Here is a 24,354-nt window from a genome sequence, read left to right on the forward strand (position 1 = left end):
GGGACTGTTATTGTATAGGAATCGGATGTTGATTGTGTGGAGTTCATGAGCGAGTGTGGATGACGGTGGTCATTAAAAGTTAGAGAACTTGACGTTGTGTCTTATCTTTGAATAACACTGTGTATCATGTTAATCCAAAAGCTGAGTGATAGCAATTATTTTCATAGAGTAGGCCTGCACAATGGGCTATGTGCTTGTTAAGGGACCTGTCACAAATAGGATGCTTTGCCATCGTGTGTGTGAGTGCACGAGAGGGAGAGGAAGAGGTGCATGCGTGATGGCAAGTGTTACGGTTGAATAGTTTAACAAAACAGTTTTAAAATAGTTCTTAGGCTATTTAAGCATGCAATTTGTGTCCATATGTAGGCTAGGCTATAAGCGACACTTTTGAGAGCCTAAAAGGCACGTTAACTATAGCCATATAATCCATAGCCCCTCCCACCGAGCCACCTTCTTCTAGTAACTGGGGCGCGAGCGTGAGGGGTGCCGGGGCTGGGCAGTACCATGCGATGTGTCCCGGCTCGTCGTTGCAGAGCTGCTTCGATTGCGGTCCAGCTTACTTGCTCCGCCGGTGGCAGGTCTTCTAATACTTGTAGCGCTTCCCCCTCCAGAGCCAACGCCACCTGTACGCCTGTTCTCTCCGCCAACCAGCCATTCAGCTCGGCTGCCAGCTGGACCTATACCAGGTATGTCGCCAGCGGCCTTTCACCATTGTAGTGGGGCAACTTTACGCTGGGCCGCCCTTCTACCGCCGCCGTCGCACCGGGGACCGGCCAGTTTCCATTGCTCCCGTGTGGAGCGGGTTCAAGTGGCGGGATGCTGCCATCAGCCCGGTTCATTTCCTCCTGTTGCCGGGGGCGGGTCTCTTCGTCACGCTGCAGGCTGGCTCCGTCTGCTGGGCCCAGCAGGTGGCCATGGGCGAGCGTGCTGTCGAAGAGCTGTCTTGGCAGGAAACTCATCATCGCCAGGGCATCAGTTGCAGCTTTCTCATCCCGTCCAGTAGGGGTCGTCATCCCACTTCTGACACCAATGTAACAATCTTGCAAAGTTGTCTCAGAATGGTTTTATTGGTTACGCACAAAACACACGAACGCCACCACACAGGCAAAACAAAGGAGGTCAATCAAACAAGCACGACACACAAAACAGGGTAGTCACATACAATACACGGGGTAAACACATGAGGTACAACATAAAGAAAGACTATACCAGCTAACACATACATGACAAGGTAAACGCAATTACTCATACTAAAACCAACATCAACATTACACACACACACATACACTGCACAGCATTATGGGAGTTCAGTCATGAACCAGCTAGGCTCAGTTCACTACAATAAGGTAGCCTGACGAGCCACACCCACATTAAAATGTAGGTCTGGGCAGTGCACTCACCGTTCGCAGTGTTCAGTCCTAGGGGCGGGATAATCAGTTGTCTTTCAAATTCCCTCTGCACGCAATAGGACAGCGCTAGGAGTCCCATGCACACAATAGGACAGCGCTAGGAGTCCCATGCACGCAATAGGACAGCGCTAGGAGTCCCATGCAGGCAATAGGACAGCGCTAGGAGTCCCATGCACGCAATAGGACAGCACTAGGAGTCCCATGCACGCAATAGGACAGCGCTAGGAGTCCCTCTGCACGCAATAGGACAGCGCTAGGAGTCCCATGCACGCAATAGGACAGCGCTAGGAGTCCCAGGCGTTTCCCACCAGCGGAGCTAGTTGGCTAGTTCAAACTTTTGCCTACTTAATAAAAGCTTAACTCGTGTTTTGCCAACTTAATAAAAGCTTAACTCGTGTCACACTGTTTGCCAACAGCAATATCCATCTGATTTGTTTTCAAGTAGCAGGGAATTCAAGCCAAACCGTTGCAAATCTGCCATCAATCATTATGTTAAGCCCGCCTAACGACTAGATACACGATTTGATTGGCCTGATAGAAGTTTAATTTTTCAAGCTCACAAGCTAACGGAGAGTTGCTAGACTAGCCCTGCTGCTAGGGTGCGTCTAGATTTCTAGGTCATATATATATAAGGCCATATCCGTGTATTATTTGACTTTTTAGGCTATGGTATGTTTATTTTTTCTTCACACAGGATGTTAGTGTGCCGTGGGACATTTTAAATGTCAAAAGTGTGTCGTGGTACAAAAAAGGTTTTGGGACAGATATAGTGATCCTTGATGACTAGGGGCGCTATCATTAGCAACACTTTCTACATACTATCTACATATCAATCTTCATCAACATGGACATTGTTGGTGTAATGAACTGAAAGAAATCCATTATTACATATGATTGGATATATTTGTGTAATGAACAACCTTGTAATGCTAGTACAGTGGATTGTTTACATAGTGAAAACATCAAAATGCTATTTTGTGCTATTATCGTTTGACTGAAGAAGCAATTTCAGATAAGTGGATTTATTCAAAAAGCCATTATGAGACATCTTGTCGCTGAGATATTCATGCAGTGTTGCACATTTTCAAAACATTAATTTACAATGATTACAATAAGGAGAATAGCATTTTAAAACTCAGTTATTATCAAAGCAACTTTCATGATGAATGTTGATTTGACATGTTTGTTGTAGTTTTTTCCAGGATGCCTAACATTCCGCTAATTGCTAAACAACAAAAAAGATTACTTTAAGTGATCTTTATCATCTTTATCATCTCTTATCATTTGTGATAAATTCTAGAAAATGTAATGTTTTCCTTTAAAAATCAGATGATGAGCCTCTTTTTGTCAATTTAGTGTTTGCATTGTTTCAGTCGAGTGTGGACTTTCTCATGCGTCTTAACATGTGAGCTACAACTGAAACTCTTCCCACATGTAGCACACTGATATGGCTTTTCTCCTGTATGTGTGCGCTGATGCTGAATGAGATGTGAGTTACGAGCGAAACTCTTCCCACATGTAGCACACTGATATGGCTTTTCTCCTGTATGTGTGCGCTGATGCCTTATGACATCTGACCTATCCCTGAAACTCTTGCCACATGTAGCACACTGATATTGCTTTTCACCTGTGTGGATACTCTGGTGTGCCTTGAGATTACACAGTTGGCTAAAGACCTTTCCGCAGACAGTGCACTGGTGTGGCTTTTCTCCTGTATGTGTGCGCTGATGCACATTGAAAGCTGATTTCTCCCTGAAACTCTTCCCACATGTACTACAATGATATGGCTTTTCCCCAGTATGGATCCTCTTGTGTGTCTTGAGGCTAGATATTTGACTAAAGGCCTTTCCACAGTCAGTGCACTGATATGGCTTTTCTCCTGTATGTGTACGCTGATGCACAGTGAAAGCTGAGCTCCCCCTGAAACTCTTCCCACATACATTGCAATAATATGGCATGTGTTCTGTGTGGATCCTCTGGTGTTTCTTGAGGCTAGACATTTGACTAAATGCCTTTCCACAGTCGGTGCACTGATATGGCTTTTCTCCAGTATGAATCCTTTGGTGAGTCATGGGATAATCCATCCTAGTGAAGGTCTTTCCGCACTGAGGACATGGGTAGACCTTTTCTCCATGTATCAACTGATGGACTGTGAGAGCTGATCTCTCCCTGAAACTCTTCCCACATACACTGCACTGATATGGCTTTTCCCCAGTATGAATCCTCTGGTGTACCTTGAGAGAAGATTTTTGTCTAAATGCCTTTCCACAGTCAGTGCACTGATATGGCTTTTGTCCACTGTGAATCCTCTGGTGAGTCTTGAGATAATCTTTTTTTCTAAAGGCCTTTCCACAGTCAGTGCACTGATATGGCTTTTCTCCAGTATGGATCATCTGGTGAGTCTTGAGATGATTCATCCTAGTGAAGGTCTTCCCACAATGAGGACATGGATAAAGCTTTTCTCCCTTATGTGTCAACTGATGGACAGTGAGACCCAAACTCTCACTGAAACTCTTCCCACACACACTCCTTTCTCCTGAGTGGATGCTCCAGTGTGCCTTGAAATAACTCATCTTATGAAAGCTCTTTCCACATTCATTACAATTGTGTTCAATTTCCCCAGCATGGCTCATCATATCTGTGTTGATTTCTAGGTGATGTGCAAGAGAAGGACAAGAAAAACATTTATCGTTGTTGTTGTTATTATTATAATGTGTGCTTGTTTTTGCTTCAATATTTCCACAAGACAAAACACTGATGAGTAACTTACCCATAGGCGAAGAGTTAAGGTGGCCATGCTCTCTTAAATCAAACTCTTCCTCCTCTTTAATATCCATCAGTTCAGATTTGTCTTCTTTGCAGTTAAATGTTGGTGGTGTGTGTGTTTCAGTCTTGCAGTCATGATCCAGTCCATGGTTTTCTTTTTCTTTCTGAACTGCAAACAGAAACTCCTGAAGGAAGTCATCAAACTTTTCTTCTTTTATCTTCTTCACTGGCATAGGCAGCAGTGTTGGTTCTGTAAATCCTGACATTTCAAACTCCATTTCTGTGCTGTGAAACAAATTCAGTATTACTTTTGAATCTCATATGTAATTTACAAATACAATTGAGGGATTAAATTAAATAAAACAAAAATACAATATAGTTGCACTGTTAATTGAATATAGATATAGTGTATATGCTCAGAGTATCCCAGTGCCTACCTTTGAACAGGTGAGTTCAGACATCTGACTCCACTAGGTGGTGTTTATATAATGCCTCTTCTCTCTGACCCACTAGGTCCATCTAACCAATCAGTGAAAGGAACCTTTATGATGCAAATCAGACTGATAGGGCATCAAGTGGCCATGGCCATAGATGCACTTGCAGACACTCCACAAAGGAGGGTAGGTGGGGTAATTAATACTCCACAAAGGAGGGTAGGTGGGGTAATTAATACTCCACAAAGGAGGGTAGGTGGGGTAATTAATACTCCACATAGGAGGGTAGGTGGTTACTGAAAACTAAATGTGATAATGCAAAAAAACATGTTTGTTAATAATGTTTAAATGGAAAAATAAAACTGATTATCAATGATATCAATAAAACTGATATAAATTATTGCACTGATCTCAAGTTATTTATTGGATATCTGGTATATTGAAGGATGAAATATATTTGATAAAGTATAGCAAATAAACAGACAACTATGCATGACTTGTCATAGGAAATGTATATGGATCATTTTTGATCCATGTTACACATTAGAGAGTCTAGCTTGCACATTAAGGGGTTTCAAGTGGAAGACATAGCACAAACACCAAGCAGGAAAAGCCGACACCATCTAATGGATTTCATTTCACACCTCCCCCCTACCTATCCTATCCAAATATAGCCATGTCCACCTGACGGCCATGAAATGTGTCCACAGTGCTCATATAGTGTTCAACACCTCCTAATGGAGCGCTTTTCTTTTCAGCCCTTCACCCTACCATCCTCCCCTCCTTTGGGGCAAGACCTGTAAGGGTGCTCAGCCCCCAACAGGGGCATCACTAGACCTCAACTTTAATTTTGTGCAAGTCCACAGAGGGCACTATCATTTGCAGCATAGTTCAATACATTTACTCCAGTTAATCCTGAATGTATTCATTTACTTTTCCTAATTTTTCTATATTTTAAACATACTGACATGTGTATAAACAGGCCATTTCATGTACTGCTAATAGTTGAGTGTGGAAATGATAACATGGTGACATTTCAATACCCAGTAGTTAGCAAAGTAACTCTAATGTTATTTGCTTCATTATGTTAAGGTGATGGTCTTGCATTTATCTGCTGATGTGGCCTAAGCTTCCTTCAGCTCATTATCACACTTTTATTGAAACAGACATTTACACAGTATTATGTACATATTCTTGACATTTATTCACAATATCACAGTAGAATAATACTTAAAAATTGAGTTGTTAACAAAATGGGTTTTGTATGTTTTTGTTATTTACATTTTTGTTATATGTCTGATCTTTGATTCCATGATACATCTCTTCTATTTACCTTCTAAGCTGGTTTCATATCATTCAGCTGATTATCTACCAATAAATATACAAACTAAAAACATCTATCCTTTTCGATTATATTGCAGCTTAAGTTATGTAAGTAAATTTAAAAGTTAAATCAGAATCTTCCTGAAAACACTACAATGAAAGTTTGTGTGTATGTGAGCGAGCATGTGCACTCTAGTAAACCCTGATATCTGATTCATAACTAAATACCTTTTGTCAATTTAGGATTTGACTCAAGTGTGCACTTTCTGATGTTTGCTACAATGGCAATTCTCCCCCGTGTGTGTGCTGATGTCTGGTAACCTTTTGCTTACCCCCAAAACTCTTCCCACATGTGGTGCACTCACATGGCTTTTCTCCTGTATGTGTGCGCTGATGGATGTTGGCATGTGATGTAGTCCTGAAACTCTTCCCACATGTGGTGCACTCATATGGCTTTTCTCCTGTATGTGTGCGCTGATGAATGTTGGCATGTGATGTAGTCCTGAAACTCTTCCCACATGTAGTACAATGATACGGCTTTTCTCCTGTATGTGTGCGCTGATGGATGGTGACCTCTACCTTAGTCCTGAAACTCTTCCCACATGTAGTACACTGATATGGCTTTTCTCCTGTATGTGTGCGCTGATGCATTGTGACATATGATTTAGTCTTGAAACTCTTCCCACATGTAGTACAATGATACGGCTTTTCTCCTGTATGTGTGCGCTGATGGACAGTGACGCCTTGCTTAGTCCTAAAACTCTTCCCACATGTAGTACACTGATGAGGCTTTTTTCCTGTGTGGATACTCTGGTGTGTCTTGAGGCTAGATATTTGACTAAAGGTCTTTCCACAGTCAGTGCACTGATATGGCTTTTCTCCAGTATGGATCCTCTGGTGAGTCTTGAGATGATACATCCTAGTGAAGCTCTTTCCACATTCATTACAATGATGTTTAATTTCCACAGCATGTCTCATCTCATCTGTGTCGATTTCTTGATGATTGAAGAAAAGAAAACAATTTGAAATACTCAGAATTGTTATGATTGTAGTTGTTCTTGCATCCTTTGGGATCCTTTTTCTTTCCCATGTTGCTTGAAACCTGTGGCATGCTTAATAATGTGGAACATCCTTCTTAAGAAGTTTTCCTTTGATTGGGCTCACCTGGCAAACTAATTATCACAGGTGTCTGAGATTGATTCCAATGATCCAAAGAGCCCTGAGACACAGTGTTTTTGCATCATTATTTCCACAAGAGAAAACACTAATGAGTAACTTACCGGTAGAAGAGTCTTTCTGATCATGCTCTCTTGAATCAGATTCCTCCTCTTTAATGTCCATCAGTGGAGACTTTTCTTCTTTGCAGTTAAATGTTGGTGATGTGTGTGTTTCAGTCTTGCAGTCATGATCCAGTCCAGGCTTTTCTTCTTCTTTCTGAACTGCAAACAGATGTTCCTGATGGAAATCATCAAACTCCTCTTCTTTTATCTCCTTCACTGGCATAGGCAGCAGTGTTGGTTCAGTGAATCCTGACATTTTAGACTCCAATTCTGCATTCGAAAACAAATCCAGTCAAAGATTACATTTTAATTTCATTTGTAATTTACAATTACAATTACAAATTGAAAAATTAAACAAACGAGTGCAGACAAAGAAATTCAATATAGCTGTACTGTTAGTTGACTAAATATATAGTGTATATGCTCAGAGTAACCCAGTGCCTACCTTTGAACAGGTGAGTTCAGAAATCTGACTCCACTAGGTGGTGTTTATATAATGCCTCTTATCTCTGATTCACTATGTTCATCTAACCAATCAGTGAAGGGAGCCTTTATGATGCAAACTAGAATGATAGGGTGTCAAATGGGCGTGGGTAGGTGGGGTAATTAATACTCCACAAAGGAGGGTAGGTGGGGTAATTAATACTCCACATAGGAGGGTAGGTGGGGTAATTAACACTCCACAAAGGAGGGTAGGTGGGGTAATTAATACTCCACAAAGGAGGGTAGGTGGGGTAATTAACACTCCACAAAGGAGGGTAGGTGGGGTAATTAACACTCCACAAAGGAGGGTAGGTGGGGTAATTAACACTCCACAAAGGAGGGTAGGTGGGGTAATTAATACTCCACATAGGAGGGTAGGTGGGGTAATTAGCACTCCACAAAGGAGGGTAGGTGGGGGTGATGATTGAATGATTGAAAAACATGGTTAAGCTGACCTTGTCACTGTATGTTTTAATCATACCTCTAAGCCAGCAAAAAAAAAACATCAGAATGCTTAATTCAGTACATGTCTCGGCACCCTCCCTCTCTTTTTCATACTACAATGGATTATACCATTGACCGGAAAAGACGAAACACGCAGCCAGGTATGTAGAGGTTGAATTGAGACGGGCGATGTGCTAAAAAACTGACAAGTGTGCACAATGTTATTTTTGAAAACGGAGAGGGTGAAATGTCCGTTTATGAAAATAGCCAGTCACGTGTAAACGTAGCATGAATCAGCGACAAATTTCGTCACAGTACTATGATCACTAGGGATGGGTCGCTCGACACACAGTCCCAACACACGTCTCGAGCTTGCGAAACACTAGTGCTTCGAAACACTGCTCCGGAGTCTATCTTGAAATGAGGTTGTCACGTCACCTATTGAAACAAAGCTTCGTTACCTCACTGACACGTCATGCAGGTTTCAAAACACAGCGCAGACTCACTCAAATAGGTTAACTGTTAATGCATTAAATAATTATATACGAAATGTCTAACATAAGTCTGTGTATCCCCCATCCTCATGCTCTGGCCAGTATATATCCGGCTCTTACGGGCACATCATCTGTTCCATATGAATGTATCTTTATCCAGTAGGCTATGTAGCCTAGGCTACATTAGTATTCTAAACAACAACGTCAAGAGTGAGGGAGCTTTTAGCTCGGTTGACTGCACGCTAGACTCCCGATCCGGGGTGGTAGCCTAGGTCTACTGTTTGCGGGTTCAAGTCCGACGGGTGCAGGCAAGTATGCTATGGTTCATATTTTTAAACGTACATTTTCCAAAGCTGGGGATGTCTTAAGTAAAACGAGCCGATTAAGCGCCAGCACAACAGAACAAATCATATTCTGAAATAAAAACTTTTGTATTTGAGTGTTCCTGCATTTCTGCAAATTCATGCATGTCTGTAATGTTGGTGTAGGGATTTTTATTGACCACCAGATGGCAGATATAAAACATATGGATGTCAATGGGGCATTTTGCCCATGTTCAGGGTGGAGAATAAAAAAGAAAGATTTGCATAAGACAAGTCAAATTGGTGTTTTCAAAAAGAAGGGATCATGGAGAATAAGGAAAAACATATTTAAAAAATCTTTGTATATTCCCACAAGGTGTTCGGGTGCTCTGAAAATGATAATCAAAATTATTTTTCAGACTTGTAAGGTCTGCTGTTCAGACCCTGAAGGGATTTATTTTCTGTTCATTGCTTTTTGTGAGAGTGTTTCTACTTATCTCAGTAAGGAAAATAAATCAAGAGCCTATGTTTTTGCTACATACTATTCCTATTTATGTACCACCATGCAAAATTTGAGCCTCCTACATGGTTTAGTTCCTGCGCTGTGGGCTTGTGAACTTTGACAAAAAAAAGAGGCTGGACAAAATCGACACCCCCCTCCCCCTGTAAAACTGGCTGTATCTTGGAAAGTATTGATCTTACATAAGAGTAATTTTACAGTGTGTCTCCTGGGTAACATAGGTGCACCTGGTAATTTTTTCAGAATTTTTTGAGACCTAAGTGCGTGGGCCCTGGTTGAACTGACGTGGAATGACCCTGCAGTCATTGCCGAAAACCCGGCCTCGCATAGATACGTGGTGGGAAACGTTTTCAGCGCTTTTACGGCTATCTTGGGATATTCTGCTTTGGTTTTGATCAGAGGTGGGACCAAGTCACTGTTTGGCAAGTCACAAGTAAGTCCCAAGTCTTAGCACTCAAGTCCAAGTCAAGTCCCAAGTAAATACAGAGAAGGGCAAGTCGAGTCCAAGTCCAAGTCTCATCAAAGCCAAGTCGAGTCCAAGTCCAAGTCCCAATCTTTTTCAGGTCCTGAACAAGTCATCAGGTACTCTTCACTTAATAATGGCATTATTAGACTATCGATCATAATTTTAACACTTCCATCTAATCCACAGAATTTTTTTTTATAAATACAGATTAAAATATGTTCAATGTTTCTGTCTTGAAATCTTTTACGATATATGCATGCGCATACAATATACACATGTGCATACCTGAGTAATCTGTACAAAACGGATAGCTACATGACAAATAAAAATATTGTTTTTCCAAATTTCGGAGCCCACTGTAAGGATGAGTAATAATTTGACTGATGGCATTTCACTGCGCTAGGCCACAGATTTGCCTGCAAACAATTTATTAGGCTGTCTGCCAGTGGCGACTCATAAGGGAAGCCAAGGTCAACACTTTTATATTATTTAAAAGATAATAATGACACAGTAATTTTGTTTTAAAGTATTCATTTCTTAAGAAATACTACACATTTGATGCTGTTTATCTCATTTGTAAATGGTGCACTGTCACTTTAAGCCCATTGTGTGCCACTGTCCACACATTCTCATAATGATCTTTTTTTTACCAGCTCCATTCCTATGGCTAGTCCACAAACTCAAACATTTTTTGTGCCACATGAATAGCACAATATTAACAATGATAAGTATTATATTAAGTTGGCACAAACAGCTTTCATTCCTTTGGAAATAGATGCATGTATGACATGATGCTTGCTTGACATTTTCTGTTTGCAATTAAATGTGAATTATGAGCCTGGTAGCCAGTAGCCACCTAGCTAGCTGAGTGGAATGCGTTTCAATCGGCATATCAATGTGCTTCATGTAAACAAATTATTGAATAGGCCTACTTCAAGACTCACCATTTCCATTAAACAAAGGCAAAGACAACTCTTCATATTCTTGTCCACTTTCCAAATCACAGTGAGTGCAGCCTATGTCATAGTGACCTGGATCTCATAGTTTATAACAGTAGTGAGAACCGGATAAATCCGCAATTTCCCCTAATCTCGTATTTGTTGCCTTCATGATTTCCTTTTATACGTTTCTTATATTTAAAAGAAAATATCAATCATCAACAATGACAAGCCAGCTGGAACCTGCCACTCGTTTTCTCTCCCTCTCGTGCGTGCTTAGATGGGGTTCTCAATTAAATGGAGTAGGCTAGCATAAGTTCAAGTTGGATCTTAATGGAGAGGACTTGAAAAGTATCATCTTTATGTAACATGCTGTTGGTGCATTTTGACATTGTAAACGTTCTCTAACAAGAGTGCAAATCAGTTTGCAGTAAAGCTACTAGTTATTAGCTAAATGTTGGTCGTTTCTCTGTCTCTTGGTGCCCTACACACAGTGCGTAACGCATGTGGGGGTAGCGGCAGCACTGAACTGTGCTCTGGACTGGCCGCTTGTCTCCGCTATTTTTTTTTTTTTTAGTCGCGGAGGGAAAGCATCTCTGGGGTGACTGGTCCACGATCAGGAAATTTAGTTTTTGACTCGAGACATGTCAAGTCGTCACAAGTCAAAGAGGCAAAGTCCGAGTCAAGTCTCGAGTGAATAGTATTCAAGTCCAAGTCGAGTCGCAAGTCATGCCGAATTTTATCAAGTCAAGTCTGAAGTCATTAAAATCATGACTCGAGTCTGACTCGAGTCCAAGTCATGTGACTCGAGTCCACATGTCTGGTTTTGATCCAAAAACCCGCCAGAAAGGTTTCCTTATACACACTCTTAAGAGTGTGATTTGCAATTTCGCAAATTTGCAATTTCGATCAACTGCTCTTCCTCCTGCGCTGACAAGTTAGGACTATTTGGGACATTGACAAATGGGTTGCGGACCCACTCATTGGTTTGCCATGGATCTTTGGAGGATGGGAAGTAACGCTCAAACTCATTTGAAAGCGCAACAAGGTGATCGCACACCAGCTGCGAGAGAAAGGGCCCTGCCTCAGTCTCTCCCAAAACCCCCACTACTGTTTGGAACATATCAAATACACCCCGGTCCACTCGTCGTCCCCACAAATCAAGCTTGGCTTTAAATGCAGCGACTTTATCTGCCAGTTTAAAGACCGTCGTCATTCTCCCCTGGAGTGACAGGTTGAGGTCATTAAGCAACCCGAATATGTCACACAGGTAAGCGAGTTTTGACATTAAAATGTGCAGCTAACGGTGACTTTTTTTCTGTAAGAAATCTCTGCAGCGGCTCTCGCAACTCAAACACAGTGACCTGCTAAAGATGCTTGTTTTTTGTTGCTCATTCTAGCAGTTTAGCTAACTTCGTGTGACACTACCGTTCGCCAAGAACTGATCAAGTGAAGTGAGCTGACCTGAGGCTGCGCAGCGCTGAAGGCAATAGCCTATGTAAAAGTGTTGAAGGCGGGACAGACAGACGTAAGAAAATAGACCTGGCAAAATGCAAATATGTGTGCAATCAAACAACTGCATATAGACCTATGCCATGTAAAAACGTGACATTATTGCGAATTAAATTTAGTTTAGTTCGCATGCATTTTTTTAAAACTCATGTCGTAGGCTACGGCCCGGTTAGGAATGTCCCGTGGCCCGGTGGTTGGGGACTGCTGATCTAATGGACTGTCAGGGTTTGATGTTCCAGTGTTTCAGTTCACTGATATGAATGTGTCTATCAATGTGATCAGAGAGCCACAGATTGGTTCCTCAAATACTGCACCTGTAGCCTAGCCTAGAAATCCAGCGGCAGCAAATGTAATTTGCTAGTCTAGCAAGCCTCTGTTGGCTTGCGAGCTGGAAAAATGTAACTTCGATAGGGCCAATCACATTGTGTATAGAGACGTTAGGCGGGCTTAACATAATAACTGATGACAGAGTTGCAATGGTTTGGCTTGAATTCCCTGCTACTTGAAAACAAAGAAGATGAATGTTGCTGTTGGCGAACAGCGTGACACGAGTTAAGCTTTTTTTAAGTTGGCAAAAGTTTGAACTAGCCAACTAGCTCCGCTGATGGGGAAACGCATGAGACTCATGAGCTGTAGCACTGTCCTATTTTGTGCAGAGGGAATTTGAAAGACAGCCAATTATCCCACCCCTCGGACTGAGCACTGTCAACAGTGAGTGCCAAGACCCTACATTTTAATGTCTGGAAGTGAAGTCTGAAATGGTGTGGAGATGGGCACAATTGGAATGTTGATGGCTGGCCCAGGTACAGGTGCTAATATGCCTGGTGTGTAGAATAATAGACAGACAGGTGCACTGGAGGATACTATATGATATGATATGCTGATACTATAACTATTCATATGACACCTGCTAATTATCCAGCCATTGTTCCTGAAGTACAGGTGCTAATATTGTATAATGAGAGACAGACAGGTGCACTGGAGGATACTACTCATATGATACCTGCTGATTAGCCAGCCATTGTTCCTGAAGTACAGCTATTAATATGATAACATTTGATTATCCAGACATTGTTCCTGAAGTACAGGTGATAATACTATAACTATTCATATGATAATATTTGATAACCTAGCCATTGCTCCTGAAGTACCGGTGCTAATATTGTGACTATTCCTATAACTGAAGATTCTAGGCTACAGTATTAAACAGACCACCTCAGTATTATAGGTTGATAATTTCTATCCTCAAGTTGAACCTACTGTTCATGCAGGGGCAACAAATAAATCTGGAATTAAATGATATAACAATGTTGTGTAAAGAATAAAAGACACAAGGTTACCAATATTAGCAAAACTCAATTTTATTACAAAACAGTATTTCACACTACACTAGACCAAATCAGTTCAGGCAACCTCTGGATGACCGTGTCCTGCTAGGGAACAAGTCCTTGTGGTCATATATCAACGAAGCCACCATATTGCTGGGGGCAACACCTTACTGTCTATGGGCAACACTTGCCAGCCATCAGAGACACCTGTCTGATTTCCAATCAGAGACACCTTTGCTCGATTGGTTCTCATTTATTTAAAAAGATAATGCAACACCGATAGTGCAACCCCAATAGTAGGACTACAACAACGAGCAAACTTGGCAACGTCAATACACATAATCTTAAAACTAATGGGATCAGTGGCATTAATTGCCTAAAGAATACAGGCTTACTTGATATGAAGCATATTCAATTTGCTCATGTTTTTCTTTGCTGACCTAATGTCCAGAGCAAAACTTTGGAGTGAGTCAAAGAGAAGAAATGTTTTACATGTTTTTCTCACTTTCTTTTCTTTTTTAGCCCTCCAAGTCACTTCAGGGGTTCCAGAATTTAGTGTTTGTGAGTATTCTTTTTAATGTTTGACTGAAGAAGCCATTTTACAACCCCAAAACAGAAAACCTATGGGGTATCCTTAGTCATGTTTTCCATTCCATTATGCACCTAATTTGACAAATCTGGACTGCAGACAGGCCATTTAGCACATGGACTCTTCCTCTATGGATAAATACTATTTAAATATGTGCAGAATTCATTTTGCCATTGTTTTCCTGAAATATTCAAGGTCTTCCCTGGAATAGATATTGTCTGGATGGCAGTATATGTTGCTCAAAACCTGTACACATCTTTCAGAATTGATTGTGCTTTGCCAAATATGATGCCCATGCTGTAGGCACTAGTGTTCCTCCACACAGTCATAGATGCTGGATTTCGAACTGAGCACTAAAAGAAGTTGGTTAGGTTGGATACATGGATAGGCCCTCTCCTCTTTAGCCCAGATGAGTCCATGATTTCCAAAAATAATGGCAAATTTTGATTGGTCTACCCACAGGACCTTTTTGCATGTTACCTCAATCCATTTTAAACAACCTCAGGCCCAGATAAGACGGTGGTATTTTCTGTATCATGTCTCAATACAATTTTAGCTGTTACAATGTTGGCTGCAGTTTTTGAATTGATATTAAACTGTGCACATAGACAATGGTTATCAGAGGTTTTCCTGAGCCCATACAATGACAGGTCTGTTAACAGGTCTGGTATCGATGCAGTGCCATCTGAGGTCCAGAAGACCATGATCATCCAATGTGTTTTTCAGCTCCTTCTTTTGTTCACAAAGATTTCTCTGGATTCTCTGAATGTTTCAATAATATCATGTCTTGTAGATAATGAACCCCCAAAATACTTCACAATTTCATCTTAACAAGCATTAAAATGACATCGTCTCATTATTTGTGTACACAGGTTTACACGGAGTGATGAATACTCCTACATCTTTACTTCTAAGAAACCCTGCCTCTCTGGGATGCTTTTTCATTCCCAATCATGTTGCCAGTTACCCTAATTAGTTGTGAAACATTCCACCCTTTTGTTTTCTTTATAATTACACACCTTTTCCAGCATTTTGTTATCCCTGTCCCAACTTTTTTTGAAACATGTTGCTGGTATCAAATTCAAAATTAACATATATTTTCCATGAAATAGTCAAATTTGTCATTTTCAACATTTGATATGCTGTCTGTGTCCTTTTTGCAAGTAAATATGAGTTTAAGAGATTTGCAGATTTTTACATTCTGTTTTTATTCACATTTACACAACGTCCCAACTTTTTCTGTTTTGGGGTTGTACATAAGAAGTGGATTTATATATATAAAAACATTGAGATACCTTGCCATTGAGATAATCATGCAGTGTTGTACGTATACAAGAAATTTATTTACAATGATGAAATAACATTTACAAACTCATTATTATCCATGATGAAGGCCGCAAGAGTTTAAGCATTTGACCTGAGATGTGTATTATAGATTTATCTGGCATATCTGACTTCATGAGGTATTTATCTTTTGATTTGACATTGACTCAGTTGAATGTTAAACAAAAAAACTCAGTCATGTTTTCCTTTCAAAATCAGACGATGAGAATCTCTTAATTGCATTAATGTGAACTATGTAAACTCTAAGCTCTGATTCATTAGTAAACCCTTTTAGTCAATTAATTATTTCTAATGTTTCACTTTCTGGTGGGTATTAAGAGTTGTTCTACGAGTAAAACTCTTCCCACATGTAGTACACTGATATGGCTTTTCTCCTGTATGTGTGCGCTGATGGCTGGTGACCTCTATCTTAGTCCTGAAACTCTTCCCACATGGAGTGCAATAATATGTTTTTTCTACTGTATGTATGCGCTGATGGGTGGTGACATACGATTTAGTCTTGAAACTCTTCCCACATGTAGAACACTGATATGGCTTTTCCCCTGTATGGATCTTCTGGTGTGTCTCGAGATTAGATTTTCGACCAAAGGCCTTTCCACAGTCAGTACACTGATATGGCTTTTCTCCTGTATGTGTACGCTGATGGATGGTGACGACTTGCTTAGCCCTAAAACTCTTTCCACATGTGGGGCATGCATATGGCTTTTCTCCTGTATGTGTGCGCTGATGGATGGTGACCTCTGTCTTAGTCCTGAAACTCTTCCCACATGTGGTGCACTGATATGGCTTTTCTACTGTATGTGTGAGCTGATGGAGGGTGACCTCTGTCTTAGTCCTGAAACTCTTTCCACATGTGGTGCACTGATATGGCTTTTCTCCAGTGTGGATCCTCTGGTGTCTCTTGAGATGAGATTTTGATTGAAAGGTCTTCCCACATGTAGTGCACTGATATGGCTTTTCTCCTGTATGTGTGCGCTGATGGATGGTGACCTCTGTCTTGGTCCTGAAACTCTTCCCACATGTGGTGCACTGATATGGTTTTTTCCCAGAATGGATCATCTGGTGTCTCTTGAGAACAGTTATGTCACTGAAGGCCTTTCCACAGTCAGTGCACTGGTATGGTTTTTCCCCAGTATGGATCCTCTGGTGTCTCTTGAGAACAGTTATGTCACTGAAGGCCTTTCCACAGTCAGTGCACTGGTATGGTTTTTCCCCAGTATGGATCCTCTGGTGTGTCTTGAGATAAGATGTTCGATTGAAGGCCTTTCCACAGTCAGTGCACTGGTACGGCTTTTCCCCAGTATGTCTCATCTCATCTGAGTTGATTTCTTGTTCATTTGCAAGAAAAGGACAAGTAAACAGTTTGAAACTCTACTAATTAACATAAAGGTAATACATGTTTGTTTTACTTCAAACATTCCACAAGTCATGTCAACTGTATTTATATAGTGCATTTCATACAGGAGATAGAACACTTATTAGTAACTTACCAGTAGAAGATTCTTTCTGACCATGCTCTCTTAAATCAGATTCCTCCTGTTTACTTTCCATCTGTGGAGACTTTTCTTCTTTGCAGTGAAACATTGCTGATGTGTGTGTTTCAGTCTTGAAGTCATGATCCAGTCCAGGGTTTTCTTTTTCTTTCTGAACTGCAAACAGATACTCTTGAAGGAAATCATCAAACTCTTCTTGCTTTATCTCCTTTGCTGGCATTGGCAGCAGTGTTGGATCATTAAATCCAGACATTGTAGACTCCAGTTCTGTGTTGTGAAACAAATTCAGTCAAACATTACATCTGAATTGCATTTGTAATTTACAATTACAATTGAATGATTAAACAAACACGTGCAGACAAATAAATACAATAGTTGTTTTGTCAGTTGAATAAAGATATTGTGTATGTTCTCAGAGTATCCCAGTGCCTACCTTGGAACAGGTGACTTCAGACAACTGACTGCACTAGGTGGTGTTTATCTAATGCCTCTTCTCTCTGACTCACTAGTCTGACTAACCAATCAGTGACAGGAACCTTTATGATGCAAACTAGAATGATAGGGTGTCAAATGGGCGTGGCCATGGATGCACTTGGAGACACTCCACAAAGGACGGTAGGTGGGGTAATTAATACTCCACAAAGGAGGGTAGGTGGGGTAATTAACACTCCACAAAGGAGGGTAGGTGGGGTAATTAATACTCCACAAAGGAGGGTAGGTGGGGTAATTAATACTCCACATAGGAGGGTAGGTGGGGTGATGAACACTCCACAAAGGAGGGTAGGTGGGGTAATTAATACTCCACAAAGGAGGGTAGGTGGGGTAATTAACACTCCACAAAGGAGGGTAGGTGGGGTAATTAATACTCCACATAGGAGGGTAGGTGGGGTAATTAACACTCCACAAAGGAGGGTAGGTGGAGATGATGAACACTCCACCAGCAGGTGGAGGTAATCAGCAGGTATCATATGAATAGTTTCCTCCAGTGCACCTGTCTGTCTATTATTCTACACACTGGCACACCTGGCACATTATCACCTGTACCTGGGTCAGCCGATCAACATTCCAATTGTGCCCATCTCCACACCCATTTGTCTTGGTGGGATCTCTCACAATCTCTTCACTCAACACATGACAAACCATACATCACAGTAAATAGCAGACATTAGCAAACACAAGGCAGTCCTGTGTATAATTAGCTGTTCCAGAGCAAAAAAATACAATTTTGACCAGGCACACACAGGTGGAATAGTTATGATACTGCATTACCTTCACAACCATCACGCATGGTTGAGGAGTTTCATAGCTCAGAATTGGTCAAAAAATAAATTTCAGCACTCCATGGAATTATGCAGTAGTTGTTTTCAACTATAATTTAATCAATTATGTTTAGATCGTAGGCCTGTGGTAGGCTATCATACTATTTGTACTAACGCTAACAAATGCTACCTTTGAATTAGGGCACTCAATTTTGTTAGCTTCCACATATTTCAATTCTCCTCACATAGACTTTTCTTAACTGGGTTTGGCATGAAGATTTGATGATGTGATGTGTGTGCCTCTATAATTACATTTTGTATTGCTGCTTTGACTTTGTGAATTTGACAAAATTCTTCTTATCCTGTTATTATATTAATACTGTACATTACTGCTGCTAAATACAGGAAGTAGTTGAACCTGAACTTGAGATTTTACTGAGGCACAACAGTTCGTACTGGTGCACGAGCTCAAACAGGATAGCAAGAATACAAATAAATACATTTCAGGTCTTTTCTAAAGATTTCAATGAATTTACTGAATTCCATGATTTCTACAGGCCTGAAAAATAGGATTGTACAATTCCATCACTTTTCCAGTTTTCCATGACCATGGGGACCCTGCAGATGGCTATTGACCTAAACAAAGGGGAGGCCATTAAGTTTTGGTTTATTGTAAATGCATGGATGTGGGCGGGGCTGTCAGGTCACAACACCAACACATTTCATATAAAAGCACAGGCCAGCATTGGTCAGTTATCTCCTTGGTTCTCTTCTGAGCCACTCTCCATCATCAGAGATCATCAGACATCATTCTTCTGGACCAGGGGTGGGCAACTAATTTCCCCAAGGGGCCACATGACAAACTGGGACTGTTGAGGAGGGCCGGTCCCAAAATACCGAACTCAAGTCTGAACTCAATTCTGTTCAATTCTATTCTGTTCTTGTATAACATTAAGTAAATCATATGGTTTTGTTTACTAGTCGTAAGAACAGATGAAAATGTGAGGGAGACAATAGTTAATCTATGTCCAGTATTTAATCCTCATTCTCGAAAATGATTTTTTGACATGACATTTTTTTTTTCAGTTTTCAAAGACTGATATAAAAAAGTACTACAATATCTATATAATTAGGCTAGGTCATGAAAATGTGAAGGAGTCAGTACAACCGATAGGCCTGTGCCACCATTTCATCAACACTCAGCAATATTTCATCATTAAATCATTACCATCATTAAATTAACTCTATGCAGAATTAGACTATGAAAATGTGGAGCAGATAATAGTAGGCTGTCATTAGTTAATCAACATGCACAAAGAAAACTATTTTTAAAATGTAGGCTATGTTTTTGCTTTAACTTCATGCACATAACTGTGATTGGTCAACTCGCTCTGTGTTCAGCCGGCTGCTTCAAGCAACCTGTGGGTAGTAGCCAGTGTTGTGTGTAACGAGTTACAAAGTAACGAGTTACAGTAACATAACTATTTTTTTGAGTAAAAAGTAGTGTAACGCGTTACTACTGAAAATTTGGTAACGTAACGTAGTTCCTTTTTCATATCGGCGCAACGTTACTTTTCCCAGGGACAAATTTGACAGTGACGCTGCTTTCTCAGTTGCGCGCTTGCGCAATAGGCAGGAGCTCCACACGCCAGCCTATGTGGACTGAACTAAGGGGAGGAATGTGAGTGTTAGTTGTAGCCTAGCCTAGTCTAGAAATCTAGACGCACCCTAGCGGCAGCAAATGTGGGTCTGGCTCGTCAGGCTATAGCCTACACTGTCCCCTGATTTTGTCTACTTTGTTTGTTAACTCAACTGCCAGCCTATTGATACGATTTGCACAAGCTTTGCACCAAATTTGCACCTGTTTAATGAAAGAGTATAAGGCTATAAAATAAGCCCTCATATATTTTGTGTTCACCTATATGGCCAAGATGTAGCGAGGCTATATGATTTGATATTGTTTCATAGGGCTTTAGTGGTGGTGTGGAAGCCTATAAGCCCAATGTTTTCTTGTCAAGTGCTCTGTTTGTGGCATTTTTTATAATAAAGAGCACAAAATAAATACCTGATATTGGATTCTGCCCAAAGTCGAGCAACAAAAGTAACGTAAAAGTAACGAGTAACGTAATAAGTTACTTTCCATAGAGGGTACTTAACGACATAACGGGTTACTTTTTTGAGGAGTAACGAGCAAACACTACTTTTTAAAAGTAACATCCCCAACACTGGTAGTAGCATCATACTAGTTCGCTAACATAAGCTTTGCAAATAAACTCAAAAACAACATATTTTGGTTACAATTACGGGGTTATCCGATTGTAAACTGTCTATCTGCCAGTAATGTTTTGAAATGAACACTTCATATCGACAACGAGCAGCAGTAGGAGTTTGTTCTAACAAACTTTGCGGTGGTGAGCGACGCAGACATAAGAGACACAAAACTTTGAAAGGTTTACGCCGACGTAAAGGCAACTGCATTGTGTCGACGCAGAAGCATAAATTCTATTCACCAGCACATCAGTGAGGGTGTTTACGTCGCATGCATCCACGCACAAATGTATGGGCGTACAAATAGCAGTCGCTTTCAAAATAAAAACAACGATATTGATTTGCATGCATTATCTCTATGCTAGGCTCTTGACTATTGTTCTTTCACGGACCTTACGCGGGCCGGTCAGGGAAAGCCCACGGGCCGGATGTGGCCCGCAGACCGTATGTTGCCCATGTATGTTCTGGACAGAAGACAGAGGCCTGCTCTCTTATCAGAAGCCAAAAATAGCATTTTTGTTGATAATTCTAAATAGCTTTTACTCTTAGGCTTTTACCAAGTTAAAAAAACTATTTCAGTTGCTACTGCTGAAGCTTTATTTTAAGCCTTATTTCACTTTCTCCCTTTGAGCCTTTGACTCAGTGCTCCAGTCATCTTGAGAAGCATTTTCTACTGGTTTGTTTTTATCCATTCCTGACAAATGGCTCCTAAGGTAAGTTAAATAACAGTTTCATTAAGCCATTTCTTCCAGTTTAGCTGCGGTTCTTCTGCTCCCTTTGTGGTTTCTAATAGTTGCTTAGGGACTTGATTGTAAATCAGCACATATGATTATGCTTTTGTAATGTTCAGAGTGTAGGACATTATACTCAATGCCTTGTTTTCTTTTTGCAGGAAACAAGCAAACAGAGACTATCTGCTGTGCCCTGTGTGCATGAAAACCCAGAAATCCCTGTCAAGGTATCTGCACAGGGTCTGCATGAAGAATGGTACCGAATTTGCCATTGTAACAGCGGAGGTACATGCAAAACAGGACGCTGTGGAACTCCTGGAGAATGGCAGGATTATTAGTCATTAGTCAAGTCATTCATCAAATTGTGCATGATGCTGACTCAGTCAAAATGTTGGTGGCTGAACTTTTCAGTCTTTCACATTACGTCTCTTTTACTATGATATGTTATATTGTTAAGGTGATTGGAATAGAATGACAAACTATTATTCCCTTGTAAACATTTGTGTTGTTTTTACCCATTTCTGTGACTTAAGTTTCATAAAGATAGTTTAATTAACCACTTAAAATACCATTGTTATATCATTTAATTCCAGATTTATTTGTTGCCCCTGCATGAACAGTAGGTTCAACTTGAGGACAGAAATGATCAACCTTTAATACTGAGGTGGTCTGTTTATTACTGTAGCCTACAATCTTCAGTTATATGAATAGACACAATATTAGCACCGGTACTTCAGGAACAATGGCTGGATAATCAAATGTTATCATATTAATAGCTGTACTTTAGGAACAAGGGCTGGATAATCAGCAGGTATCATATGAATAGTATCCTCCAGTGCACCTGTCTGTCTCTCATTATACAATATTAGCACCTGTACTTCAGGAACAATTGCTGGATAATTAGCAGGTATCATATGAATAGTATCCAGTGCACCTGTCTGTCTCTCATTATACAATATTAGCACCTGTACTTCAGGAACAATTGCTGGATGATTAGCAGGTATCATATGAATAGTTATAGTATTAGCATATCAGATCATATGAATATCGTCCTCCAGTGCACCTGTCTGTCTATTATTCTACAGCACTGGTACACCTGGCACATTAGCACGGGAACCTGGGTCAGCCATCAACATTCCAGAGTGTATGACATATCTGTAAGTATGTTGCTATATAGACTATGTCAATATTTAGTGTGGGTCAGCCATCAACATTCCAGAGTGTATGACGTATCTGTAAGTATCTTACTATAGAGACTGCAAAATAAAAAGGTAAAAAAAGCAAATCTAAAGGTTTGCGCAATGTTTGCAGTTGAAACAACTGGATACGATAGCAGTTGGGATTGCAGCAAGCTAGAAGACTTTGTCAAGAATGGCAAAATTACTCAGAGAGGTTGGTGCTTGACACATGTAGGGTGATATTAATGATAAAATGAAAAATGCCCATGATAGTAAATGCAACCCATTGTAAAATGTATGTGTGAGGCTCATATTAGGTCTATTCCATACAAAGGCGTCCCTATTCAGTGTGTTTAAAAAAAAGACCCATTTTGAAACTGGTCAGGAATTTCAAGGTGTACGACAGTACCAATGAATCCATCCTCACAGATGAATGGCGAGCTTACAAGAATCAACTTTCCCAGTATGGGTATAGGCAATTCTCAGTCTGCCACAAACAAAACTTTGTAAATCCAGAAAACAGTGCACATACTCAACATATTGAACCTGCATGGCAGACATACAAAAAACAAATATGGCGTCTCAGGGGGAAATCGAACCCCTCAGTCCCTCGTGCCTGATTTGAAAAAGCTTCAGAAATGACGGCAATGAAATGGTGGTTAAAGACTAGTATGTGAATAGTTTAATGCATGTTCCACATGCACAGTTAGGTTAGCTGGCATGTTAACATGCCCATGTATTAGGGTTTTGCAAAATTCATTGCTGAAATAAACTCTTGTTATTATAGTTGAAGTTAGACTAAATGTTCCAGAAATGTAAAATGTACAGAAATAGGACATACATGATAGTGTAATGGCACTTAATGACATGTTCAGATGGTTCACTGTACTTTTTTTCTGGGGACCCACTTTTTAAGAACGATAGACCATCGCAACCCAATTATCTTCAGATGTAACATGCAACCACCAAATACTGCCCAAATTGTTGATGTTTTAGGCCATGGCTTCTAAAACTTTTCTATGTTGGGCCCCTTCAAACCATTCTACAATGGATCAGTAAAGATCAGAAAATATCAGTTTTAATGTGCATCCGAGAGTTTGGGGATATTATCGCATGCTGCGAGTCACTCTCAGCATAATAAGCTGTTCCTGAATATCTAAGAGAGATGTTGGTCTACGTTGCGTTGCAGACATTTGGATCCATAACACCGTGGACGTCGATTCCGATGTAAACATAGCCTATGCAAATAACTCAAGTCTTTATATTGTAGCCTAATTGTGGAGGTTTCTTTATTTGGAATTTAAATCCGCATTTTCCACATTTTTAAAAGTGTGATTGTTTGTGCTAAGGCTGTATTGGTGTTGTGATAGGCTATGTTGTAAGACTGTGAAATGAATAAATATCAGAACAAGAGGCTTTTGCGCAATAGGTGAAGAATACAGAACGATGAACGATAATGCGCCTTTAGGTTACTGTAGTGGAGTTCGTAAAATAATGCGCCTTTAGGCTACTTGAGTGGAGTTCGTGAGACGGCTGCTATTAACTGTAAAGAGTGCATCTACAATTGAAACTATCAATAGCATATGTCCGGCCAGTCTATGGATGACAGGGATGGTTCATTGTTGACAGCACGGTCTTTGAGATTTTAATCTTTTAATCTGCCAAGCTGAAGAGTTGGTATCTGGTATTGTTTGTGCAACTATACTACATGCAAAAATACACAGATTGAGTTATGACAAAAACATGACACCACTAGACTGTGGTAGTAAACAAACTAGATCCTAAAAGAAAGG

The 24,354-nt window shown here is 40.4% G+C and overlaps 2 protein-coding genes and 1 long non-coding RNA gene across 12 annotated transcripts in view; 1 reads left to right on the forward strand and 2 right to left on the reverse strand.

Annotated features, from left to right (window-relative positions):
* LOC121718788 (NACHT, LRR and PYD domains-containing protein 3-like) overlaps positions 1-24,354 on the reverse strand; it is a 1,510,793-nt gene that overhangs the window by 842,790 nt on the left and 643,649 nt on the right. The window lies entirely within an intron of this gene.
* Positions 1-24,354, forward strand: part of LOC121719082 — a 530,903-nt gene that overhangs the window by 453,037 nt on the left and 53,512 nt on the right. The gene's annotated exons all lie outside the window — the stretch shown is intronic.
* LOC121718817 (zinc finger protein 436-like) overlaps positions 1-24,354 on the reverse strand; it is a 58,191-nt gene that overhangs the window by 7,613 nt on the left and 26,224 nt on the right. Inside the window, exon 4 of the mRNA XM_042104097.1 lies at positions 7,213-7,482. Coding sequence (XP_041960031.1) covers positions 7,213-7,482 — 270 coding nt within the window. The remainder of the gene's footprint in view (positions 1-7,212; positions 7,483-24,354) is intronic.

The sequence above is a fragment of the Alosa sapidissima genome, chromosome 9 (genome assembly GCF_018492685.1).
Source record: "Alosa sapidissima isolate fAloSap1 chromosome 9, fAloSap1.pri, whole genome shotgun sequence".
Classification (NCBI taxonomy): domain Eukaryota; kingdom Metazoa; phylum Chordata; class Actinopteri; order Clupeiformes; family Clupeidae; genus Alosa; species Alosa sapidissima.